General features: G+C 49.0%; 1 protein-coding gene across 1 annotated transcript in view; it reads left to right on the plus strand.

The window, feature by feature from the left end:
• Nucleotides 1-24726, plus strand: part of LOC138498474 (zinc finger protein 268-like) — a 544482-nt gene that overhangs the window by 61867 nt on the left and 457889 nt on the right. The window contains exons 2-3 of the mRNA XM_069622224.1: nucleotides 6201-6261; nucleotides 22725-24276. Of these exons, the coding sequence (XP_069478325.1) occupies nucleotides 23130-24276 (1147 nt within the window). The 5' untranslated portion in view covers nucleotides 6201-6261; nucleotides 22725-23129. The remainder of the gene's footprint in view (nucleotides 1-6200; nucleotides 6262-22724; nucleotides 24277-24726) is intronic.

Here is a 24726-nt window from a genome sequence, read left to right on the forward strand (position 1 = left end):
CTTCTCCGCCACTTCCCAGCTGACCCGCCTCCTGCGCAGGTTCCCAGTTTACACGCCTTCTTCTGCGCAGTTTCCCAGCTGACCTGCCTTCTGCGTAGGTTCCCAGCTGACCCGCCTTGTTCTGTGCAGGCTCCCAGCTGACCTGCCTTCTTCTGTGCAGGCTCCCGGTGGACCCGCCTTCTTCTGTGCAGGCTCCAGTCTGACCCGCCTTCTTCTGTGCAGGCTCCTGGCTGACCCGCCTTCTTCTGTGCAGGCTCCCGGCTGACCCGCCTTCTTCTGCGTAGGCTCCCGGCTGACCCGCCTTCTTCTGCGTAGGCTTCCGGCTGACCCGCCTTCTTCTGCGTAGGCTCCTGGTTGACCTGCCTTCTTCTGCGCAGGTTTCCAACTGACCCTACTTCTTCTGCACGGGTTCCCAGCTGACCCTACTTCTTCTGCGTGGGTTCCCAGCTTACCCCCCTTCTTGTGCTCAGGCTCCCAGCTGACCTGCCTTCTTGTGCACAGGCTCCCAGCTGACCTGCCTTCTTGTGCACAGGCTCCCAGCTGACACGCCTTCCTGTACGCTGGTTCCCCGCTGACCCGCCTTCTTTTGCACAGGGTCCCCGCTGACCCGCCTTCTTGTGCGCAGTTTCCCCGCTGACCCGCCTTCTTGTGCGCAGGTTCCCTGCTGACCCGCCTTCTTCTGCATAGGCTCCAGGCTGACCCGCCTTCTTCTGCATAGGCTCCCGGCTGACCTGCCTTCTTCTGCGTAGGCTCCTGGTTGACCTGCCTTCTTCTGCGCAGGTTTCCAACTGACCCTACTTCTTCTGCACGGGTTCCCAGCTGACCCTACTTCTTCTGCGCGGGTTCCCAGCTTACCCCCCTTCTTGTGCTCAGGCTCCCAGCTGACCCGCCTTCTTGTGCACAGGCTCCCAGCTGACACACCTTCCTGTACGCAGGTTCCCCGCTGACCCGCCTTCTTTTGCGCAGGTTCCCCGCTGACCCGCCTTCTTTTGCGCAGGGTCCCCGCTGACCCGCCTTCTTTTGCGCAGGGTCCCCGCTGACCCGCCTTCTTTTGCGCAGGTTCCCCGCTGACCCGCCTTCTTGTGCACAGGTTCCCGCTGACCCGCCTTCTTGTGCGCAGGTTCCCTGCTGACCCGCCTTCTTGTGCGCAGGTTCCCTGCTGACCCGCCTTCTTGTGCGCAGGTTCACTGCTGACCCGCCTTCTTGTGCGCAGGTTCCCTGCTGACCCGCCTTCTTGTGCACAGGTTCCTTGCTGACCTGCCTTCTGCTGCGCAGGTTCCCTGCTGACCTGCCTTCTGCTGCGCAGGTTCCTTGCTGACCCGCCTTCTTGTGCGCAGGTTCCTTGTGGACCCGTCTTCTTGTGCGCAGGTTCCCCGCTGACCCGCCTTCTTGTGCGCAGGTTCCCCGCTGACCCGCCTTCTTGTGCGCAGGTTCCCCGCTGACCCGCCTTCTTGTGCGCAGGTTCCCCGCTGACCCGCCTTCTTGTGCGCAGGTTCCCCGCTGACCCGCCTTCTTGTGCGCAGGTTCCCCGCTGACCCGCCTTCTTGTGCGCAGGTTCCCCGCTGACCCGCCTTCTTGTGCGCAGGTTCCCTGCTGACCCGCCTTCTTGTGCGCAGGTTCCCTGCTGACCCGCCTTCTTTTGCGCAGGTTCCCTGCTGACCCGCCTTCTTTTGCGCAGGTTCCCTGCTGACCCGCCTTCTTTTGCGCAGGTTCCCTGCTGACCTGCCTTCTTTTGCGCAGGTTCCCTGCTGACCTGCCTTCTTTTGCACAGGTTCCCTGCTGACCTGCCTTCTTCTGCGCAGGTTCCGAGCTGAACCGCCTTCTTTTGCGCAGTTTCCCAGCTGACCCTCCTTCTTCAGCGCAGCTCCCCCGAGGTGCTGTGCCATGCAGCTGGTGTTGAGTTGCAGTGATGGGGTACGAATGCAGTGCAGAGCTTTCGTCTCGTATTCATGGAGCTTTGTTTCGTTGCATTTCATCTAAGTTTACTTGTATTGTAATAGCAGGATCCTGGTCTCATGTGGTTTGTTTGGATGTGACCTGGAGGCTGCTGTGTGGAGTTGGCTTGTGTAAGTGTGTAGTTTGAAGGGGCCTAACATTTAATCTCCGCATATTATCACTTTAGCGATTTAAGGTTTGCATTTCACCTGCATTTCATAGTTGCCCCAGTTGTGGTTTGAGGCCTGCTAAACGTTTTGGGAATGTGTTTAAGTTTGGTCTTTATGATCCGTGTTGGTTGTGCACTCCTGAAACAACGTGGCAGTGTGTACCCCAATACATGTTGTGGCCTCTTTTAATTGTGTTTGCCAAAGTCTTAGTGACAACATCAAACATTCATGAAACCTGGCAGAAATATATGTTTTGTGAGTGTTATTTTTCTGTGAGTAAGTTTTGCCTTCCCAGGACCACCACTGTTTAAGGACTTTATTAGCCCAGGGCAGTGGACACTATTAGGGTAGTTTGTTTTCCACTTGAAATCCCTTACATGTTACACTTGACTATTCATTTGTGTGTTGAGGCCTTGATTATGGTGTGTCTCATATTGTAAACCCAGCCTGCTGGCTTAGCAAACCACCTGTGTGTTTGTGTTGCACAATGTGGCATCCGCTGAAGAGCCTGACCCTACCCAGTGTGTTTGTTGGTGGTGTGGCGTCCGCTGAAGTGCCTGACCCTACCCAGTGTGTGTGTTTGTTGGTGGTGTGGCGTCCGCTGAAGAACCTGACCCTACCCAGTGTGTTTGTTGGTGGTGTGGGGTCTGCTGAAGCCTGACCCGGCCGAGTGTGTTTGTTGGTGGTGCGACGTCCGCTGAAGAGCCTGACCCTACCCAGTGTGTTTGTTGGTGGTTCGGCGCCCGCTGAAGTGCCTGACCCTACCCAATGTGTTTGTTGGTGGTGTGGCGTCCGCTGAAGAGCCTGACCCTACCCAGTGTGTTTGTTGGTGGCGTGGCGTCCGCTGAAGAGCCTGACCCTACCAAGTGTGGTTGTTGGTGATGCAGCGTCTGCTGAAGAGCCGGACCCTACCTAGTGTGTTTGTGTTTGTTGGTGGTGTGGCGTCCGCTGAAGAGTCTGACCCTACCCATTGTGTTTGTTGGTGGTGTGGCGTCCGCTGAAGAGCCTGACCCTACCCAGTGTGTTTGTTGGTGGTGCCGCGTCCGCTGAAGAGCCTGACCCTACCCAGTGTGTTTGTTGGTGGTGTGGCGTCCGCTGAAGAGCCTGACCCTACCCAGTGTGTTTGTTGGTGGTGTGGCGTCCGCTGAAGAGCCTGACCCTAACCAGTGTGTTTGTTGGTGGTGTGGCATCTGCTGAAGAGCCTGACCCAACCCAGTGTATTTGTTGGTGGTGTGGCGTCCGCTGAAGAGCCTGACCCTAACCAGTGTGTTTGTTGGTGGTGTGGCATCTGCTGAAGAGCCTGACCCAACCCAGTGTATTTGTTGGTGGTGCAGAGTCTGCTAGAGAGCTTGACTCGACCGGCACCTTAGGGGTCATTGACTCGTAACTTTTCATATTAGTGAATTGTGGTGTTGGACACCCGCACTTGGGGTTTGAGGGGGGGTTTCCAGCCCATGCCTCTGGGGAAACGGACGTGGTTAGGGGGTGGTCCTCTCTACCTGTTTGTGCACTGGGGTGGGTGCCTATGTCCTGTGCTGAGTTCATTTGCTTTGGTGTAGTGGTAGCTGAAGCATGTGCTGCGTTGTAGTGGTTGGCGGTAAGTTGTTTATGGGTCCTTCTCTGAGAATTTGTGGCACTGTGTGGTAGTGTTGTTGTGTTGGGATTCCTTCCCTTGTCACAGTGTCTGTTGTAGGTCTGCGAAAGACTTTCCGGTTATTGTGTGGTTGCTTGGCTTCACTGTAGGTCGTTGAGGGGACGAGGTAGGTGGGAGCGCAGCTCCTTGTTCTTTGGAATGGGTTGCGTGGGATTTGGATTGGAGTTGGGAGGTTGGTTGTGGCCTGGCTGTTGTGGTTTTATTCTTTGGTCGCATTACCTCGTGGTTTTCCCCTGTGCTTCCTTCCGTACCCTGTACCTTGGTGTCTGTTGAGGAGGGAGATATGTTATGATTTATGCCCCCCCCCCCTCCGTGCCTTGGTCCTGCATGGATGCTTGAGAGAATGCCTGGTGGAATGTTGTGGTGTGCGTGCCCCTGTGAGGTCCATGGTGGCCAGCTGGAGTGGCGGCCAGTGGATGCCTCTCCTCCATCTTCCTACTTACTTACCTGTTGTATATACTTTGTCACCTGGAACTTAGTAAAGAAGTTCACTTCCCTACCTGGGCGTCCAGACTTTCATTTCACCCAATAACAAGTGACCAGCAGCACTTTCTAAAGGGGCTGTTTTCCAAAACGTGAAAGTGAATGAAACGCTCCAAGTGCTTTATCAGTGCAGAAAGACCTTCCGGCCAGACCCTGATAGGCGCAATAGGAAAAATGCCAACAACAAAGATTTCAACCAATACAAGCAGGGCAGATAAACCGGGCAGATGGGCAGGGCAGATGGGCAGGGCAGATAAGCCAGGCAGATAAACCAGGCAGATGGGCAGGGCAGATAAGCCTGGCAGATGGGCGCAGGTGGCCTTTGAAGATAACAGCACAAGCCAATGAATGACCAAGCGGCTCAATAGACAGGATCAGAATCCCACTCACTGGGTGTTAGGACCGGCTCCCCGCGCGGGGTGGGGGTTATAATGGGCACCTACACAAGGGCCTGTGTAGTGGGCATCGGCACAGGGTGCTGTGCCATCGACTGGGAACCAAAAGTGGCCCAGGAAATGTTTTCCCAAGTGGCCCCATGTTAACTGTTAAGTGTTGGCAACATATATTGCAAGTTTTGTAACACATTCTTCCTCCCACTCAAAAGTGGCCCCTGGTACAGGGGCCCACCGGGAAATGGCAGGAGTTCCCTAGAGGCCACTCCACCACTGGTGCTGTGAGATGGGTATTCACACAGGGGTGATATGCTGTGGGCGCCTGTGCAGAGGACTGTGCTGTGGGCATCTGTGCAGGGGATATGCTGTGGGCATCTGTACAGGGGTCTGTGCTGGGGGGCATCTGAACAGGGGTCTGTGCAGCGGGCATCTGTGCAGGGGTCTGTGCTGTGGGCATCTGTACAGGGGTCTGTGCTGTGGGCATCTGTACAGGGGTCTGTGCAGTGAGCATCTGTACGGGGGTCTGTGTTGTGGGTGTCTGGAAGGGGGGACTTATGCAGTGGCCAGCTTTACATGGCACTGTACTGTGGGCATCTGTACGAGGGGCTGAGAGACGGGCATTTGCTGCACCCATCTGGGAGGTGCCCTGGAGGGCTGAATGGTGCCTGGCCCCAGCCAGGCTACTGCGCCGGCCTCTCCTGCTCTTGATCCTTTTTCTATGATAACTTTTTTGCACACGATGCTCCCCACCATCCGCACCTGCCCTGGGAAAACAACCTCAATGGCTCACTTTGGCAGCCGCCAGGGTTGGACTGGGACATAACATTGGCGCAGGCACCAATGAAAAAGTGGCCCATAGTTGCAAATGGCTTACACAATTTGCATTACGTTTTTGATTAAATGTAATGCAAATTGTGCAATTTCTAAAGGATATTTATTCAGCAACAAAGGTCAAAACTACTAGTTGCATAGTGAAGCAACTCATCAAAGTGGCGCGCTTGGACTGAAAAAAACTCCCACACTAGCATTTAGTGTTTTTGCAAAGTTATTCACTCGCAATGTAATAAAACCTGTTTAATTTGTATAGCAGGGATTTATTGACATTGGGTAGGAGTTAGTTAACCGTGGAGTGTAGTTTGGGAGTGGTGCGCATGCTGAGCGTGGGGGCGCATTGTAGTGTTTCGGCCTGGGCACCAAATGGACTAGAAACTACCCTGGGTGGATGGTCTCCTTTTTGTCTCCCTGGGACCTCAAATGCTACGTTTTTAAATGTGAAATATGTCTTTTAGGGAATAATTGGGGAATTATTTGCTGTAGGTGAGTGACCGGCGACTATTCACTCCTCTTTTGGTGAGAAAGTGATCATCTTTTTTTGGCCAAGTGTAAAGTTGTCTCTGCTTGTTCTTCATAAACTTCCAGTGAATCCTGTCTTGTTTGTGTGATGGAAGATGCATTACTGGGCGGGGAGAGGAGAGTGGCAGCTCCTCTTTGGACGTTTCGATTATATATCGTTATATGATGTCTTGTGTTTGTAGTATTTACTTACATAATGTTTTCCATTTCTAGATCTAAACACACTATTGTGTCATCCTTCTCTACAAAACGTAAGAAGCACAGGCACCAAAAGGTAAATAACTGCTGTAGTTTGTTTCTCTACAAAGGTTGTTATGATTCTGAGATAACCTGTCTCCCACACTTACTTCCTGGACCCCTTATATCTCCTTCTCTCTTGTCTTGTCTCTCTTCCTGCCTCTTCCTGGAAGTGTTGTCCAGATCCAAGTTTGGGGTTCAGGAATGTCGCTCAGTGGACTAGTGCATTCTCTAGAAGGATCCGTGCATGTGACCTCATAGTCACTGGTCCACCCAGCCCTTCACCCACCCAAGATTAACTGAATGAGTAACACTGAGTTGTGTAAAAATGAACATCTGTTACATTCTGTCTATAACACCAAAGTACATCAGTGTGTGTGTGTGGGAGGGGGTGGGTGCACTCTACAAATACACCCATTATGTTATGTCAATCCCTTCCTCTGGGCCTTCCTATTAAACTCAATTGGTAAGTCACTGTTGAACCTGTATGGTGGATCACAGCACTTTGCTATAGGGGGTGGAGGAGTGGAGTTCTACACATGAATTAAATAGGCCCATTGGTAGCTACACCTAGTGTTTGTTGTTCTTTTTGCTGATCACCTGGGGAGCAAGGGATTGATGGTAAAGCCTTAATCGGGAGGGGCTGAATGAAACGGACCACCGGGTCTGCACTCTGGTGGGTGTTCTTTTCTGTCTAGGCATGATTAAGTGAGCATTCTGGAGGGGAATTGAGAGCATGCGGTAGAATCGATGAAAAGGATGGTACAGAGTGCGGAAGTATGACAGACCCACACTCCCCTTGCCTGGCCACCCACTAGAGGGGCCACAGCATGAGGTGATTGAAAAGGAAGCCCTTGCGCTTGTGAAGGGAGGTGAGTTAAGGACAGTGACATGCCTGCTTGCACACGTTCGTGAACGGTTAGTAAGTCAGGTGATCTGAGTATTACAGGCTCCTGAAATCATCTGTATCCCTTATTTATTAACTTCTTGTATCCAGTTATGGGATATAATGACCAACTCGCATTGTTAGGTGGTAGGGCCCCGTATTGGCTATTGTGCATTCCTGATGAAGGCTCACTTTGAAGCACTCTCCCACACATTGCCTTGGGAGGGAAGCTCCAAGATGTGGCTCCATCAACTGGGCCTAGGTCTTCATTGTGGCGTTGGCCCGCAAGGGCTGCGCATGCGGCGGCGTGACGTTGCACGTCGCCGCGTGCAGCTTTAATAAACGGGGCGTTCCCGGAAGCCAGCAGAGCGACCGGGGAGCCCGAAGCCGACAGACGTGTGTGTGTGTGCTCTGTCGGGTTGGGGGCTCACGGGCACGCATGTGGGCCAATGATAGACCCCCAACAGTGGCGACGAGTGGTGACGGATGCCCGGGCCCGGCGGTGAAAGGCGTCCAGAATTTTTCTTAATAACGGAACATTCACGGACGTTTCGTTTCACGCCGTGGCTGCGGACCGCACACGCGGCTGGCGGCCATTTTGGACACAAGGCCGCGGAACTTCTCGGGGCTCCGGTTCGGAACGAGAAGGTGATCCGGGTCTAATTTTTGGATTTTATGGTAGCAGACTGCATAACCTGCACGCCCATACCTAATTTGTGTGTTTTACTCATATTTTGGGACTGTTACGTCGAGTGCAAGCTAGGACAAGGACTACTATGGCAGGGCCTGCTTAGTCCAGTCCACCCACATAGCTTAATTTTTGGGACCTCTACTTTGCAGTGCATTGCTGCAGGGTGGCGACAAGGCACTTCCTCGCCCCTTCATCATCAGGACACATTCTCTTGATCCTCTTCATCATCACAAGGTAGTGGCAGTTGGTGCTTCACATTCTCTTGATCCTCTTCATCATCACAAGGTGGTGGCAGTTGGTGCTTCTTTGTGTGCAAGACTCTTTAGTGGTGCTCAGTGAAGGGGACACACCTCACCGTCGTCTCCGTTCTCCAAGTTGGACCATTGCTGTGCCTGGTGTGGGGGTGAATCCACCTGCATGGTGATGGTGGGAATCTGAGTTGCGGCCCCAGGACTTGAAGTGGGGGTGCCTGTGCGCTCAATCCCATGTACGACAGCGACCAGGACGGCGACGCTGCGGACCCTGTGGAAGACTCTCAGGACGAAGGTCAGGTGCCTGCACCCCAGGCACTACTAGGGGCGCAGCCAGCCGCTCCACAAGGGGCTCCCATCATGGCTCAAGCGAGAGCCCAGGCGGCCCTACAACCGATACCAGAATTTGATCCAACGGGCCCCCCGTCCAGCCTGGGGCCCCGATGGAGGAGGTGGGTGGCCCGCCTGGACATGTACTTTAGGGCTGCTCGGGTGACGGACGACGACAGCATGGTAGCCACCATGCTGTACTCGGCGGGAGCAGCGGTTCAGGAGATCTTCGAGTCGCTGACACCGGTTGACCAGACCTATGGTGAGGCCAAAGCGGCTCTCCTTGCACATTTCCTTCCCCTCGCCAATGTGGACTTCGAGAGGTTTGTCATGCTGTCGGCCAAACAAAAGGATGATGAGACCCTGGACACTTTTTACGGTTGGATGGGCTCCTTTTTTCCTCCCTGGAACCTCAAATGCTGAAATGTCTTTTAAGGAATAATTGGGGAATCATTTGCTGTGGGTGAGTGACCAGCGACTATTCACTCTTTCGGTGAGAAAGTGATCTTCTTTTTTGGCCATGTGTAACGTTGTCTCTGCTTGTTCTGCATAAACCTCCAGTTAAACCTGTCTTGTGTATGTGATGGAGGGTGCATTCCGGGGCGCGGAGAGGGGAACGGCAGCTCCTTTTTGTACGTTTCGATTATATATCGTTATATGATGTCTTGTGTTTGTAGTATTTAATTAATAACATGTCTTCCATTTCCCGTTCTAAACACACTATTGCGTCATCCTACTCTGCACAACATAAGAAGCACAGGCACTGAAAGGTAAATACCTGCTGCAGTTTGTTCTATGCTTCTGAGATAACCTGTCTCCCGCCCTGAGTTCCTGGACACTTCATATCTCCTTCTCTCCTGTCTTGTCTCCATTCCTCCTTCCTGCCTCTTCCTGGAAGTGGTGTCCAGATCCAGGTTTAGGGTCCATGTATGTGGCTCAGTGGACTAGTGCATTCTCTAGAAGGAGCCATGTGTGTGTCCTCATAGTCACTGGTCCACCCAGCCCATCATCCACCCAAGATTAACAGAATGAGTACCGCTGAGTTCTGTGACAATGAACATCTGTTAGCTTCTGTCTATAACACCAAAATACATCAGTGTGTGTGGGGGGTAGGGGGATTGCATTCCACCAATACACCTATTATGTTAATAGCTTCCTCTGTGCCGTCCTATTAAACTCAATTGGTAATTCTCTATTGGACCTGTATGGTGGATCTCAGCACTTTTCTATAGGGGGTGGAGGAGTGGAATTGTAAAAGTGAGTTAAATAAGCACATTGGTAGCTACACCTAGTGTTGGTTGTTCTCTTTGCTGATAACCTGGGGAGAAAGGGGTTTATGGTAAAGCCTTAATCGGGAGGGGCTGAATGAAGCAGAACGCCAGATCTACACTTTGGTGGGTGTTTTTTTGTTTCTAGGCATGAATGAGTGAGCATTCTGGGGCGAATTGAGGGCATGCGGTAGAGTCAATGGAAAGGATGGTATGGAGTGCAGAAGTATCACAGACACACACACTCCCCTTGCCTGCCCACCCGCTAGAGCAGTCACAACATGAGGTGAATGAAACGGTCGCCGTCGTGATTGTGAAGGAAGGTGAGTCATTTGTGAACTGTTAGCAAGTCAGGTGATCCGAGTATTGCAGGCTCATGAAATCATCTTCATCCCTTATTTATTAACTTATTGTCACCAGTTGTGGGATAAAATGACCAACTGGCATTGTTGGGTGCTGGGCCCCCCTATTGGCAGACATCCCGTGTGCATTCCTGATGAAGACCCACTTTGAAGCACTCTCCCACACATTGCCCTGGGGGGGAAGCTCCAAGATGTGGCTCCATCAACTGGGCCTAGGTCTTCTTCAAGTCCTCACGGCTCACACCCTGCAGATACTGTTGCTAATGGCAGCATGATTCAGTCATAACACGTAGCCAGCTCTGCATGACGTGCTACGTGAGTGATCTAAAATCCTGATATTGGACCATACTGGCAGGAGGGGTGAGGAATGGAGCTCATCCGTTAAGATCTCATTCACTGATGTGACAAAGCCTTTATGTGAAATATAGCATTAAGAGTTTTGGCTTTAGGCTAGAGTAACCCCGCCCTTGGTGTTATGGTACCACCTGCCGGGGAGGAACGTGGATATTTTAGAACCAATATATTTTGTTTTCAGGAATAATCTCTGGGACTCATTACGAGTGTGCCGGTCCGGTAACAACGGTGCTGGTAAGCCTACTGGCACCGTTGTTACCGGACCGGCACACTATGAGTCTGCCTGCCGGAGTCGCTGTGCCCGGAAGATCTGCCCTACCGGGCACAGCGACTACGGTAAGCAGACCATAACAGAGGCGTTATGTGCCGGTGCCTCTGTGTTCCCCATTACCATTCAATCCCATGGGACACAAATGGGAATGGGGAATTACATTTACTGGTGCCTGACTTCCCGGAACGCCAGGGTCGTAATCCCCCCGTGATTCCGGCAAGCCAGGTGTCAGTAAATATTGCAAGTCTGGCGGCAACCTGCCGTTTTTACCGGCACAGTACCGCCAGACTTGTAATGAGGCCCTCTCTCTTGCACATACCCGCACTCACCTCAATGTAAAATCATGATGTAGTCAATTGCATGTGAATGTGGGTAGCACATATAGGTAAACCTACTCATTCCAAGGAGGGGGAAATCCATATTTTTATTTTGGAAAATGTGTTGCTATCTTGGGAGCTTTGCTTAAAATGGCCGCTGGGTCTCCGGCCTCTCATTGTCCCTCTTGTCGTTCCTCAGCCGCCATGTGCTTCTCGGTTCCGTTCTATTCCTCTTCTTGCACCTAAGCGATGGAACGCTCTACCTCATTCTGTCCATGCATCCTCTATCTCATTCTGTCCATGCATCCTCTACCTCATTATGTCCGTGCATCCACTACCTCATTATGTCTGTGCATCCACTACCTCTTTCTGTCCGTGCATCCTCTACCTCATTCTGTCCGTACATCCTCTACCCCCCCCATCCCTCCCTCCCTCCTCTCCTCCTTCTCACGCATAGCACCGGAGGAGATCTCCAAGACAGTCCATGACAGATCTCCAAGAAAGGCTCCTCCAAACAGGTGCTTCCCTGCTCCTCCAGAACTATCAAGGGCAACCTTGCCTCCCTCGCTCCCTCCTTGGCTGAGTTCTGCAACCACTCCTTAGCCACTGGCTGCTTCCCACTACCTCTCGACCACTCTCTTGTGCACCCCACCTAAAAAAGCTGTCTGCAGCCCCTGCCTGCCTGGGTAACTACCACCCTATCCCCACTACCCCCTTCTTGGGCAAACTCCTGGAGAAGCTGGTCATCCCACAACTAATCCATCACACTGAATATGTTGGCTGTCTCCACGACCACCAGTCTGGCTTCAGAGCAGCCAGATGCATGGAAACTGCTCTCCTGAACACAACCATGAAGATTTGCTCTCTGGCGTATGATGGAAACCCAGGAGCTGCTTTTAGCTCCTGCTTTTGCAATATTAATTTCAACCCCTGGGGAACTGATGGGGAACTGATGGGGAAGGCTGTAGCACTGGTGCCCACTATCCAAATCCCTTGCGCCACTCACTGCAGGCAACTTGGTAGCCGGGGGCACACTCCACACCACACCTCAGCCCAGCTGATATTTTATTCTCATTTTATGCTCCAGGACTACCATGTTGTGACTAGACATTAGCCACCCTGGGGTTTTCAGAGGGGTGCTTGGGCTAAACCCACTTCCAAATGTGCACTCTACCCCCTGTATCATTGGGCCTCTTCATATTCTCACCTGATCCCTCTTAATCATACTTCCTCTCCATTAGCACCATATCTGACCCCTCCCCCAGACTCCTGTTAAGTTGTGCCCCCCACCCCGACAGATCCTCTCTTAGGTGTTGCCCCCATCAGAGCCACCCTGCAGTGGTCTCAGACTTGCCCTTTCTAGAACCCTCTAGATTAAACCACTTATATTGAGATCTCTGACTTCAGTTAGCCCCCACCATGCCCCACTTCAGGCCTCCTTCTTCAGACCAACTTTCAGGTGCACCCGTTGGGCTCTCTCACCAGTTTCTAGAATAGTGCTCCTTTCTAAACTTCCAGCCCTCCTCTGCTTTTTCCCCAATCCAGCTCAGCCCCGTACCAGCTCTCCTCCTTTGGGACCTACTCCCAGGTACCCCTTTTTTTTTCTCCAACCATTAGACGCTCCCCTTCATTAGTCCGCCTCCAGAGTACTGGTATGACAACTTACTTTTGGGAGGTTTTGATCACTGAAAGTTTCCACAACTTCCACACCACCTTATGTATCACCTGGCTTTGCTCCTGAGGGGCTTTGCAGAGGATGTCAGGGGTTCATTCCAAGGTGTTTCCGGAACACATGAAGGTGGCTATGGTTTCAGTTGGAACATCTGGCTCTGTCCACTCCTTGACTTTATTGTTGACTTCAAGAACAGATTCGAAGGATTTAATAGTGCATGTTACACAGTTCATTCGCTTAGTGATGGAAGGAGATTGGTCCGCAGTGAAAAGGCAAGCGCTTTACCAAGGACTGAGGATGATCTGAAGGATGCTGTGTCTCGGGTAGATCCGCAAACCTGTTCTTGTACTGATTTGGTTGACCTGACTTTAAGGTTAGATTATGGGTCTATGGAAAGAAAAGTGGAACAGAGGAAGGAGATGACCGCATGCATAAGGTTAGATAAGGTATGTGCAGTACGCGAAAACCAAACGAGTGAGGGAGAATCTATCCATATAGGAAGTATTCCTGTACCTCTGAGTCAAGAAGAAAAGGATTAAATCAGAAGGCATACGCAGTGCTTGACTGTCCTAAAGGGAATGGCATGTACTTCAGGAAAAGTTTGACGTCAGGAAAGTAGTGTAGTGTGGAGAGGGGGACTGTCAGGGAGGAAGGGTACATGCCCCTACATATACCCCTAAAGTGCCTCTTTCGAGTAGAGTACATATCTCTATATCAGATGGCAGAATAGATACCTGGCTGTAGTCACCGGACAATTCCAACAATATCTGCGTGTCATCTGGCTAGTTGGCATAGCAGACCCTCATGCCGTCAAACAGATCAAGCAGTGGCCTGACATATATAAAAAATCATGGGGGAAAGGCAGGAGCCTTGAGGTACACCACAGGTAAATTGTATTGAAGCAGCCTGAAAATTCCCAACTGCTACTCTAGCTTTCTGAGGACCCACAAAGGAGTGTATCCAATCTGCAGCAGGTTTCGAACATCTGCCTATTTCCAAAAGTCTCTCCATAAGCAGGGAATGGTCTACCCAGTCGAATGGTGCAGACAAGTCCAACAGCATCAATAATGCCCTATGACCCTGGTCAATGATATTTACAATGTTAGATTTCTAATCAAGAATAGTTTCTTTCCCATATCTGGCTCAAAAAAACGGACTGATGTGCCCCAATCAAGTTGTGAGATTCCAGAAAGTCTTGAAGTTGAAGAAATGCTGCTCTGTCCAATATTTTCAACACAAAAGGGACAGGATTGATTGAACTGTGGTTCCCTACTATCAAAGGGTCCAAGTTTTTTATTTTTTTAAAGTGGTGTAATCCACGCCTCCTTAATGGAAGCAGGGAGTAAGGACTCAGCAAAGGAAGAATTTATGAATGTTGTGATCCAGGGTATCAGGGTCTTAGAGTCCTTGATAATACTGGCAGAACATATATCCCCTAAGTATGAGGTAGGTTCCATGCCTCTCAGGATCAGAAGCACTTCATCTTCCGTCACTTGATGAAAAGCAAACAAGCCTTGCCCTGAGGAAGGCGATGGCACAGTAATCGCACCAGAATCAGCAGGTTTTAATGGAGTGAGATTGAGAGATACTTGGCGGGATGCAATGTTCTGCTGATGGACAGAAACCGTTCTAACAAACTAATTCTGAATTTCCTGACACCAAGCATTGCTCATTGCAATTTCTCACCTCTTTTTCTTTCCCTCAAGTTCACAGAGAATTATAAAAAGCTACTGTGAATTAGATTTGGCTTTGACAATTCTGCTATTATAGTTGACAGCCCAACCGTCCACCACAAAAACAGCGCTCGTCCACGAGCCCGTCAACCACATGCTCGTCGAATAAGACAAATTGTAGGAGGAGCGGCATCTATGCATTCAGAATCCCAGAGTGCCCCGCCTACTAACCCCGTCGATGGCTGGATTGGTGGCCAGAAATCCCAACGTGCACTCTCTAACCAGAGGCACATCGTCCACGAGCTCGAGGGCGAGATCCATGAAAAAATTATTGACGGTAAGCTTGGTCAAGCCAAAGGAAAAAACAGAGGCTACAAGACTGTCGACTGATGTAGAATTGAGGCGAGCTCCCTCATCGACGGGTGGAAACATTTCTCACGAAGAGGAAATTCCAGCATAGTCATTGACGATGTCATCGACCACGCCTGTCGCAGAAAGAACTCCTCAAAGGCTGGAGGAAAACATACTGACCAGAACCAAGGGAGCTCAAACCAACCTCACAGAATGCGCAGGGACACAAGCACAAGGCAAAAGAGAATCAAGTCAGGCAGAGGAGCAGATGCAGGTGTACACCTCACCGGTCTCTCCAATCATTTATTCCAATGTGATGCCAGAAGATATCCTGCAGCATGAAAGCGATTCAGATTTCGTGGCCCAGCAAGCACATTCCTGACACTTTTCGGATTTGGGACAGTCAGTGGTCAGCCATTCACGATCTCTGCAACTGCCACCCACGCCTGGAAGGTTTCAGATGCATTTGAAACCACAGGAACCCACCACTTCAGGGGCAACCAGTCGCCTGCTGGCAACTGCATATATAGTGGGTCATAAGCCTGGGTGTGCGCACACGCCCCAGCCTGCCCAATCACTACTAAACCCACAAGCTTGATTGCTCCAGGACCCTAGGAGCTGGAACGGAGACGAGAGCCTTCACTCAGGAAGCATCCTCTGACATGTGGCACTACCCTGTAAACTCCTAGGACCACGACTGAACTGAAATAAAGAAAAACAAGCCTTCTGACCAAGGTTCACCCGATTGTACCCTAGGGAGCTGGAACAGAGACGAGAGTCTTCACTCAGGAAGCATCCTCTGACATGTGGCACTACCCTGTGAACTCCTAGGACCACGACTGAACTGAAATAAAGAAAAACAAGCCTTCTGACCAAGGTTCACCCGATTGTACCCTAGGGAGCTGGAACGGAGACGAGAGCCTTCACTCAGGAAGCATCCTCTGACATGTGGCACTACCCTGTAAACTCTGAATACCACGACTGAACTGAAATAAAGAAAAACAAGCCTTCAGACCAAGGTTCACCCGATTGTACCCTAGGGAGCTGGAACGGAGACGAGAGCCTTCACTCAGGAAGCATCCTCTGACATGTGGCACTACCCTGTAAACTCTGAATACCACGACTGAACTGAAATAAAGAAAAACAAGCATTCTGACCAAGGTTCACTCGGTTGTTCCAGCCCCATGGCACATTAAGAAGGTGGTAAAGTATAACCCCGCCCTCTCTAAGGTTCTGATACATGGTAGGTACTGATTAGACCTACCCTGATCTTGGAAACCAGAAGCCTGTCCTGAAGAAAGTGGCCTTAATAAGGTGTATGCCACTGAAACCGGTAGACGGTGACTGCTACACTGTAGAGGCACTAATTTGACCTACTATATGTGAGCAATCTTTTACTTCACCCCACCCTACGTTCTAATACTAACATTTCTAACATGTTGAGTGGAGTGTGTATTGTCTTCATGTTGTTTTGTTTTACAAATTTGGATTGTTTGTACTTTGTGTCTTTTAAACTACAGTGCACCTGGTTTACAGGCAATCCCTAGGTCATTAAAGTCGTGAATACCCCAGTGGATGGTTGTACTCAAAACCATTAATGCACTGCATGCACATAGTGGAAGAGAGTGGGTGATGGGCATTGAACAAGGCTGGTTGTTTTACAATGGATCGAAGCAAGTCGTTTACCTTCTTATCCTATCCCCTGTTTGATAGGTGTTACACCAGTGCTTTCTATGCGGAGGAGTGGATAGGAGGAAGGGATAGTTAGAATTTCATCATATCCTTTCTGTCCTTATCCACAGCCTTGTCTCCTTAGAACTAACCTTGCCCTCAACCACAGTAGTTTTTTCTAAAAACGGTTTGTTTTTCTTCTGTTTTTTTCAGAAATTGGACACATTAGGCTATAACTAAATCACACCACAGATGTGCTTCATCCTGATGTTGGACCATATCTGGGAAATAGGGCTGCATACTTTAAAGTACCCCTTTACAGAGCCCGCGGCCAAGGGCAGATGGGATAACAAGTTTAAGGCGCCGGACTCCACAACGAAAAACTTCATAGCCCACGCCAGAATCCGTTGTGTCTGCAGTGGCAGGTAGGAAGGCACATTAGCAGGCACAACAATGCGCCGTGCCACCCGATAACAAAGGCTGCAGATTAGTCATTTGGGAAAAAAGTTATTAAAATTGCTGCAACCACGGTTAAAGCGGCTAACTCGTTGGCGATAATGTCTCGCTACGACCGGGTAATGTGGCATAGAATTGCTCCCTTGCTGGAACACCTGCCACAGGATAAGAAAAAAGAAGCAATGGCAATACTAAGAGAGGGGGAAGAACCGACCAACCAAAACACAGATATATACACAGATATGGTGGTAGATCTGGCCAAAACTGGTTTTAAGCAAATTGGAAACAGATTGGTAGTGAGAAGACACGGCTGGTTAAGGTGCACATATTTTAGGCCTGAAGTTCAACACAAAGTAGGGCATGCATTTCTAGGGTGATTAGCTCTTTGGCCACAAAATTGATGAGGCACTGAAGGCAATTAAAACATACACTGAGGCGGCCGATTACTCACCAGCCTACACACGAGGAAAAAATGTCATCCCTTTAGAGGGGCATCTGGAAGAAACTATCCTACCTCATCCAACAAAAGTGGTCCGACATAGTCGAAGGGGAAGTACTACTGGCTCTCTTCCCAGGAAACTGACTAACATGCAACTAACTTTTTCCTCCCAACTGTATATACTGCCTCTGCATCACTGTTTGTAATTACTGTACTTTGCCGATACAACTTGCCTATATGTCCCTATGTCTTGACTATATACAATGTTTCTGTATCACTCCTTGCTTACGTACCCTGCCACTATAACTTTGCACCTATGTAACCAAAATAATGCGCCCAGATGCCTGAGGGTTTGGTGCACTATACGAATAAATAAAATACAAAAATACTCCCAAAGATACAAAAGGTCCTTCCAAGGATACAAGCGAAGGATTTCTATCAGTCACAAAGGCGAAAACAAACTAACCCTCAAAGAGGGAGACAAGCAAAACAATTGCTGTGACTATGCCCTAAAACAGGGGCACGATGGGGGAAATGTATCCAATCACGTTTGTCAGTGGCGCTGCACAGCTACAGACAGGTGGGTCCTACAATCAATCACTTACGGACACCTGCTAGAATTTCTGAAGAGGCCCCCTGCCACTCCCCCACCTCACACTCAAGGTTACCTAAAGGCGCAGTTCAAGCGGTCAAGCAAATGCTAAAAGAAAAAACTTGAAAGGTTTCCAAAAAGACTAAGAGGGCGCGGAGTGTACTCCAGGTACTTTGTTATGAAAAAAAACGATGGCAAGTGGCGTCCCATACCGGATCTATGCAGTCTTAACAAATTCATAAAGACAAATGTTCCAAATGGTAACGCTGCAGCGAGTAATCAATGCCATTCGGCAGCACGACTTCTAGGATCCCTGGATATACGGGATGCGTACTTCCACATTTCCATACACCCCAAACACAGGAAGTACCTAAGGTTCATAGTGCACAACAACCAATATCAGTTCTGGGTGCTGCCGTTCGGCCTAAAGTCAGCTCCGTGAACATTTACCAAATGCCTGGCTCTCATCGCAGCAGCCCTTTGCAGAAAAGGTCACCACGTCTACCCCTATTGGTTAGTGAGAGCGCCAACATTCTTCATGCCCAACACTCCATGTGAGAAACAGTACAAACGCTCCAGGATCTAGGGTTGTCAATAAACTACAAAAAACCTTTGCTGAAGCCATCCAAGAACTTGGTGTTTCTGGGAGCGCACTTTGGCACAGAGGAAAAAAGGGTGAGGACCTCATCCCAGAGGATACCAGTGTTGTGTGTGCTAGTGCCAACACTCATGCCAAGACATTTTGTTTCAGTACGCAAGGGCATGCGTCTACTAGGCACAATGTCATCGTGCATCCTTCCCATAAGAAACTGCAGGCTCCACATGCGGCCCCTACAAGAGTTCATAGCCAAAAACTGATCCCAGGTAGCAGGAACTTGGGAGGACAAAATTCTCATCACACAAAGCATCGTACGCAAACTACAATGGTGGACTACAGAAGCAACCTCACGAAAGAGAACCCATTCCAAGAGCCGAGTCCCCACAAGAGAATGATCACAGACGCCTCGATGACTGGCTGGGGGCACACATCGATCGCTTGCCCGTAAGGGGAGATTGGACGACACAAGAAGCCACACTGTGCTACAGCTAAGGGCCCTCAAGTCCTTCTTACCAGTATGGCAGGGGTGCACAGTGAAAATACTGACAGACAACACGACAACAATGTTTTATATCCAAAAACAACAGGGTACAAAGTCACCGACATTGTCCCGCGAAGCACAGCGCATTTGGAAATGGCCAATATCCAAGCAGATGCGACTACATGCATTACATCTACCGGGAGTCCAAAACAGCATAGCGGACAGCCTAAGCAGGCAAGCAGCGCAATCGCACCAGCGGGCGATCAACCTTCAACAACTGCAGAGAGTGTTCAAGCAGTGGGGCCGGCCGGACATAGACCTCTTCGCCTCCGCCAGCAACAAAAATTGCCAGTCTACCAAGCAGAACCATGCAGCGCAGGTCCAAGGGAGATGCATTCTCGTTCACATGGACAGACTTCTTTGTCTATGCTTTTCCACCTATTCCAATCATACATTGGACAATTCAGATGATCATGACACACCCTTGCAAAGTCATTCTCATCGCGCCAGACTGGCCACAACAGACGTGATACTCTGACCTTCTCCAGCTGGCAGCAGATCAGCCGATAAGGCTGTTCAAACAACCGGACATTATTTCTCAAAATCACAGAAGGGTCCTACATCACGACCCGCTGTCCATATGGCTAACAGCATGGCTCCTGAGTTTGTAGAATTAGAACAACTAGCAAATCCGCAGGACTGTAGAAACGTCTTAGAGGTAGCTACGGCACCCGCCACGAGGCGCCTCAAGTGGTAAAGATTCTGTGGATGGCGCCAAACACAGGAAGGGCTCGAGCCACTCTATCTAAATCCCGAGCAACTTCTCCCATTGGCAAAGGATGGTCTCAATCACTCATCCATCAAGGTACACTTAGCAGCCATTTCCAGATATACAAGGAAAAGAATTGGAACAGCCTTATTTTTTAGCGACCGGCTAATCAAGCACTTCCTAAAAGGACTTTTTAGGGTTTTCCCGCCATCAACTGCAACTCTGCTGGATTGGAGCTTAACTACAGTCCTCACAGGGCTCATGAAAAAGCCATTCGAGCCACTGACGAACATAAAGCATGTATCCTGGAAGGTCGCCTTCCTAGCAGCGGTCATGTCAGCCAGTAGGGTATCTGAGTTACAGGCATTAGTGAATTAGTGATCAATGAACCATAGCTGCGCTTCTGTAAAGATAAAGTGCTACTGATGACCAATCCAAAATTAATTCCTAAAGTGCTGACGGAATTTCACAAAAATGACAACAAAGCACCACCTGTGTTGTTCCCACAACCCACTACGCCCGCGTAAGTGGTGTTGCACAGCTTGGACATCAAAAGGGCCATCAAATACTACTTGCACAGAACAAAACCATTTAGGAGGTCCACGCACTCTGTGGCTTTTGGCCCAGGAAATAGGGGTAAAGCAATAATCAAGTGTAGTTTGTCTAGATGGATTACGTCAACTATTTCTTTCTTCCACGCAGAAGCAGAAAAGTGCTCCAAGTGCTCTGAGGTGTGCCTCAATCGCATTCTACACGAACCACGGCTGCATCAGCAGCACTATGGTCAGAGGTGCCGCCCGGAGACATTTAACAGGCAGCAACCTGGAAGGTGCCCCACACATTTACCAAACACTATTGATTGGAAAAGCAGCATGCAGTAGGCTTACAGATGGGAAGAGCAGTTCTGCAGCGTCTGTTTCAATAAAGGAGTCCTTTTTTACCTGCCTGCAACCACGGCCAGGTATCCACTACAAGATCCACTATGACTAGTCAGAATCTGAGGAAGGCTGGGGAGGAGGAGCCTGATACTCGATATCCCATTGGATGGGCCCAAAGCACCCATAACGAGGGGGATAGCATACAAAAATGCACATAGCTTTTCGTTAGAAAATGGGATCTATAAGGTAACTGAGGATTCCCAGCTTGACACCAGGGAATACTCACAGCATGTGAATCTTTGAAAGATTCCAATGCTGGCGAACAGGCGTTACAGGTAAGCAACTTACTCCTTACTACTGCATGTCGCTTGCTAAATGGCAATAATTGAGTGATTTGCCTTTTATAAATAGCCTCCAGTTGTACCTTGCTTAATTAATCCCACTTCCTATAAGACTCTGGTTCCGCTGTTTGCTCTTCCCACCCCCCCATGTATATCTAAAGAGCTAGACTAGGGTGTTTGGCTACTGCGTCCCCTAAATTAATGATGGCTGCTGCAAGGTGATTGGTCAGTCAGATGGGGCATCAATGAGTCAGGGACCAAATCCTATTCTTACCATCCTACAGGCCCACTGGTGCACTTAACTAACGACAAATAAAAGATCAGCCACAGGTGCACGTCTATATGCATCTGTACAGACCAACCAAGATGTCCTGTATGTCCCACGCATACTTTTCCTCAAACCTGCACACACAACCTCCCTGCTGTTTACCATCTGCTCGACCTCTCCAGCACCAGCGTCCACACCAGCTGTCCTGTGGCTTCTACCTTGCCTCTTCAAGAACCATATTGTATTGTTTTAAGTACAGACCTAGCTTGAGAGCAGCAGAGCTATGTTCAGGGTGTGGGTATCTAGCATTTCGAGTGGCATCTTTTAACAGCACAGCACTGTGAGGTCTGTGCATCGGTATGTGCATCCATTGGGATTAGTCGTTGGCCAGGTGGTGTTGAAAAAGCCATGTTTTGAGAGATCTGCAAATTTGGAGAATTGTGGGGTCATTCTGAGCCGATACTGGAATCGAGTTCCGGAGAGTGGGTGTGAGACAAGAGATGCATTGTCTGTGGATCCTCTTTGTTGGCAGTGATGGGGCAACATCCCCATTGTTTAGTAGGTATGTGATGACAGCAGTTCTTGGTCACAGCACAGAGGGTGTGTGGGCATGCTGAGATTCAACCTAGGGGGCAATTACCAGAATCCACAAAAAGGGGTCTGGATCGTATTATGGGAGCCTGGTACGTAACAGACCCATTTATTCCCACAGGACAATAAAACACAGTGTTTACCCACTCCTGAAAACTACACAGTGGTATGTTGATCAGGCAAACAGAAGTGGTACCCCTCTGGCCATTTAAATTCAGTACCTGGCAATAGGGCATTTGTATAAACAATTAAGAGGGCAAATGGGATGATATTGGGTAGTCTCTCATATACTTTACTTTATTGCCAGAAATGTAATTCTATTGGTCTCTGACACAAGCTTGTTCTTTCTGTCACTCCTGGGGGAGATGGATGAGTTAGGAGTTTATCTAGGTTTAAAGTCCATGTTTGAATGTAGTGCCAGCGTGGCCTGTGTCATTCTCACTGTGGGAAGAGATTGGTGCTTTCCCTTTAAATCACAATGTTGTCTGTGTTTGCTCAATGGTGCTGTTGATTATATTATTTGTGTTTGGGCCAAAACACAAGTCATCAGTGGTTACACAATGGACTCGTCAAGCAGGCATCCTAATGGTGGCAAACTCCTGCCTTTATCATTTGTATATTGAAATTGGGAGCTTCCATGTACTCATTTCTGAATAAATAAAATAGAAGGTATATACATGTTTCTGATGATTAAGATATCAATTTAAAATAGTTTTCTCCTAATGCTTTGGATGCTAACATTTTCTAAATAAAAATGAACTGCAGTATTCGTGCTGCATGTTACCTCGGTCCCGTTAAATGTTCCCATTGGAGCACCACTTCTCTGCCACCTATTAGGGTGCCTTTCCCCAATAGATGACACTTCAAAGTCATTTAAATTACTGCGTGAATTCACATCACTGCTACTGAGTAGAGTCTTCTTGTTACATGTGATGCCTGCGATTGTGAATGTATTGAAAGTAATAATGAGCATCTCCTTTATGTTAATAGGTGACTGATGCCCCAGAAATGCAACAGTGATTTAGATTCTCTGGACCAACGCAGTGAAAAACTTCATTGTTGGAATATGCAATTTCCAAGCATCTTAGAAGTGTCCAAGTTTGTGGTCCAGTTGCCTTTTCATAATATTCAGGAACTGAGATTGAGAAGATAGTTGGATAAATGATGGCTTCTCTCCATGCAAACCCCTTCATGGTAACATCCAGTAACCAAGCTTGTTCATTCTTTCAATCCTGGGGGAGAGGGATATCTAGCACAAAAATGACAATGTGTTATGTGCAGTTTGAAAATCACTTGTCATTTGTGCTCTGAATTTGGGAAAAGGTTCAGTGAAAAGGTTCTTCTTATTGGGCACCTGACAAGATAAACTGGAAACAAACTTTAAACGTACACAGAATGTGGGAAAAATTGGCATCTAAAGAATATACTAATTGCCCACATGCGGAAATAGGTGAAAAAAGGGATCCATGCACTGCATTTGAGAATTGCATCCATTTGCATGATACACTTATGTGCCACCAGAAAATGTATACAGGTGAAAAAACTCATGAGTGCACTGAATGCGGGAAAGGGTTTGCTAGAAAGGGCGAGCTTACTAGACACCAGAGAAGACATACAGGTGAGAAACCTTATGAGTGCACTGAATGTGGGAAAGGGTTTGCTACAAAGGGAGAGCTTACTATCCACCAGAGAACACATACAGGCGTGAAACCTCATGAGTGCACTGAATGTGGGAAAGGGTTTGTTTCGAAGGGACAACTAATTCGCCACCAGAGAACACATACAGGTGAGAAACCTTATGAGTGCTTTGAATGTGGGAAAGGGTTTGCGCATAAGGGAAATCTTGCTATCCACCTGAGAACACATACAGGTGAGAAACCTTATCAGTGCACTGAATGTAGGAAACGGTTTGTTCAAAAGGGACTTCTTATTTTGCACCACAGAACACATACAGGTGAGAAACCTTATACATGCATTGAATGTGGGAAAGGGTTTGTTCAGAAGGGACAACTTATACGTCACCAGATAACACATACTGGTGAGAAACCTTATGAGTGCACTGAACGTGGCCAAGGGTTTGCTCATAAGGGAAATCTTGCTATCCGCCAGAGAACACATACAGGTCAGAAACCTTACGAGTGCACTGAATGTGGGAAAGGGTTTGCTACAAAGGGCGAGCTTACTATCCACGAGAGAACATATACAGGAGAGAAACCGAATGAGTGCATTGAATGTGGGAAAGAGTTTGCTCAAAAGGGACAACTAATTTGCCACCAGAGAACACATACAGGTGAGAAACCTTATGAATGCATTGAATGTGGGAAAAGGTTTGCTGAGAACGGACACCTTATTAGCCACCAGAGAACACATACAGGTGAGAAACCTTATGAGTGCACTGAATGTGGGAAAGGGTTTGCTACAAAGGGACAACTTACTCGCCACCACAGAACACATACAGGTGAGAAACCTTATGAGTGCATTGAATGTGAGAAAAGGTTTGCTCAAAAGGGACAACTTATTCCCCACCAGAAAACACATACAGGTGAGAACCCGTATTAGGCACCAGACAAAACATGCATGCATGGGTCTATTTCAGCGTAGTGAATGTGGCAAATACTTCAGTACACAGGATGTTCTCATCTGCCATGAGACAGGACATGTAGGTGGTGAAATCTCTTCTGCAATTGAAGATGCTTCAGAGAGAAGGAGGTGCTTCTACAATGCTCCTGAGTTTGGCCTGGCTCTTGACTAATACAAATGATGGCTGATTATGATTGTTGAATCATTGTTTGAAATGCATCCCTTCTGGATTATTTGAAGGGAGACTGTACCTTCTGTGTTTAGGTAACCTTCCTATGGAACACTCTGCATAAGGACTTCATGCAAATTAATGGACACCAACATTTCGAAAAGCTTGAAGACTCAGTGGTTGAAGCAATAACTATAGACGGTCATACCCAGAGGGCGTTGCCTCGTCTTTTTAAGTACTGAT

This window comes from Ambystoma mexicanum, chromosome 5q (genome assembly GCF_040938575.1).
Source record: "Ambystoma mexicanum isolate Mex_15411 chromosome 5q, UKY_AmexF1_1, whole genome shotgun sequence".
Lineage (NCBI taxonomy): Eukaryota > Metazoa > Chordata > Amphibia > Caudata > Ambystomatidae > Ambystoma > Ambystoma mexicanum.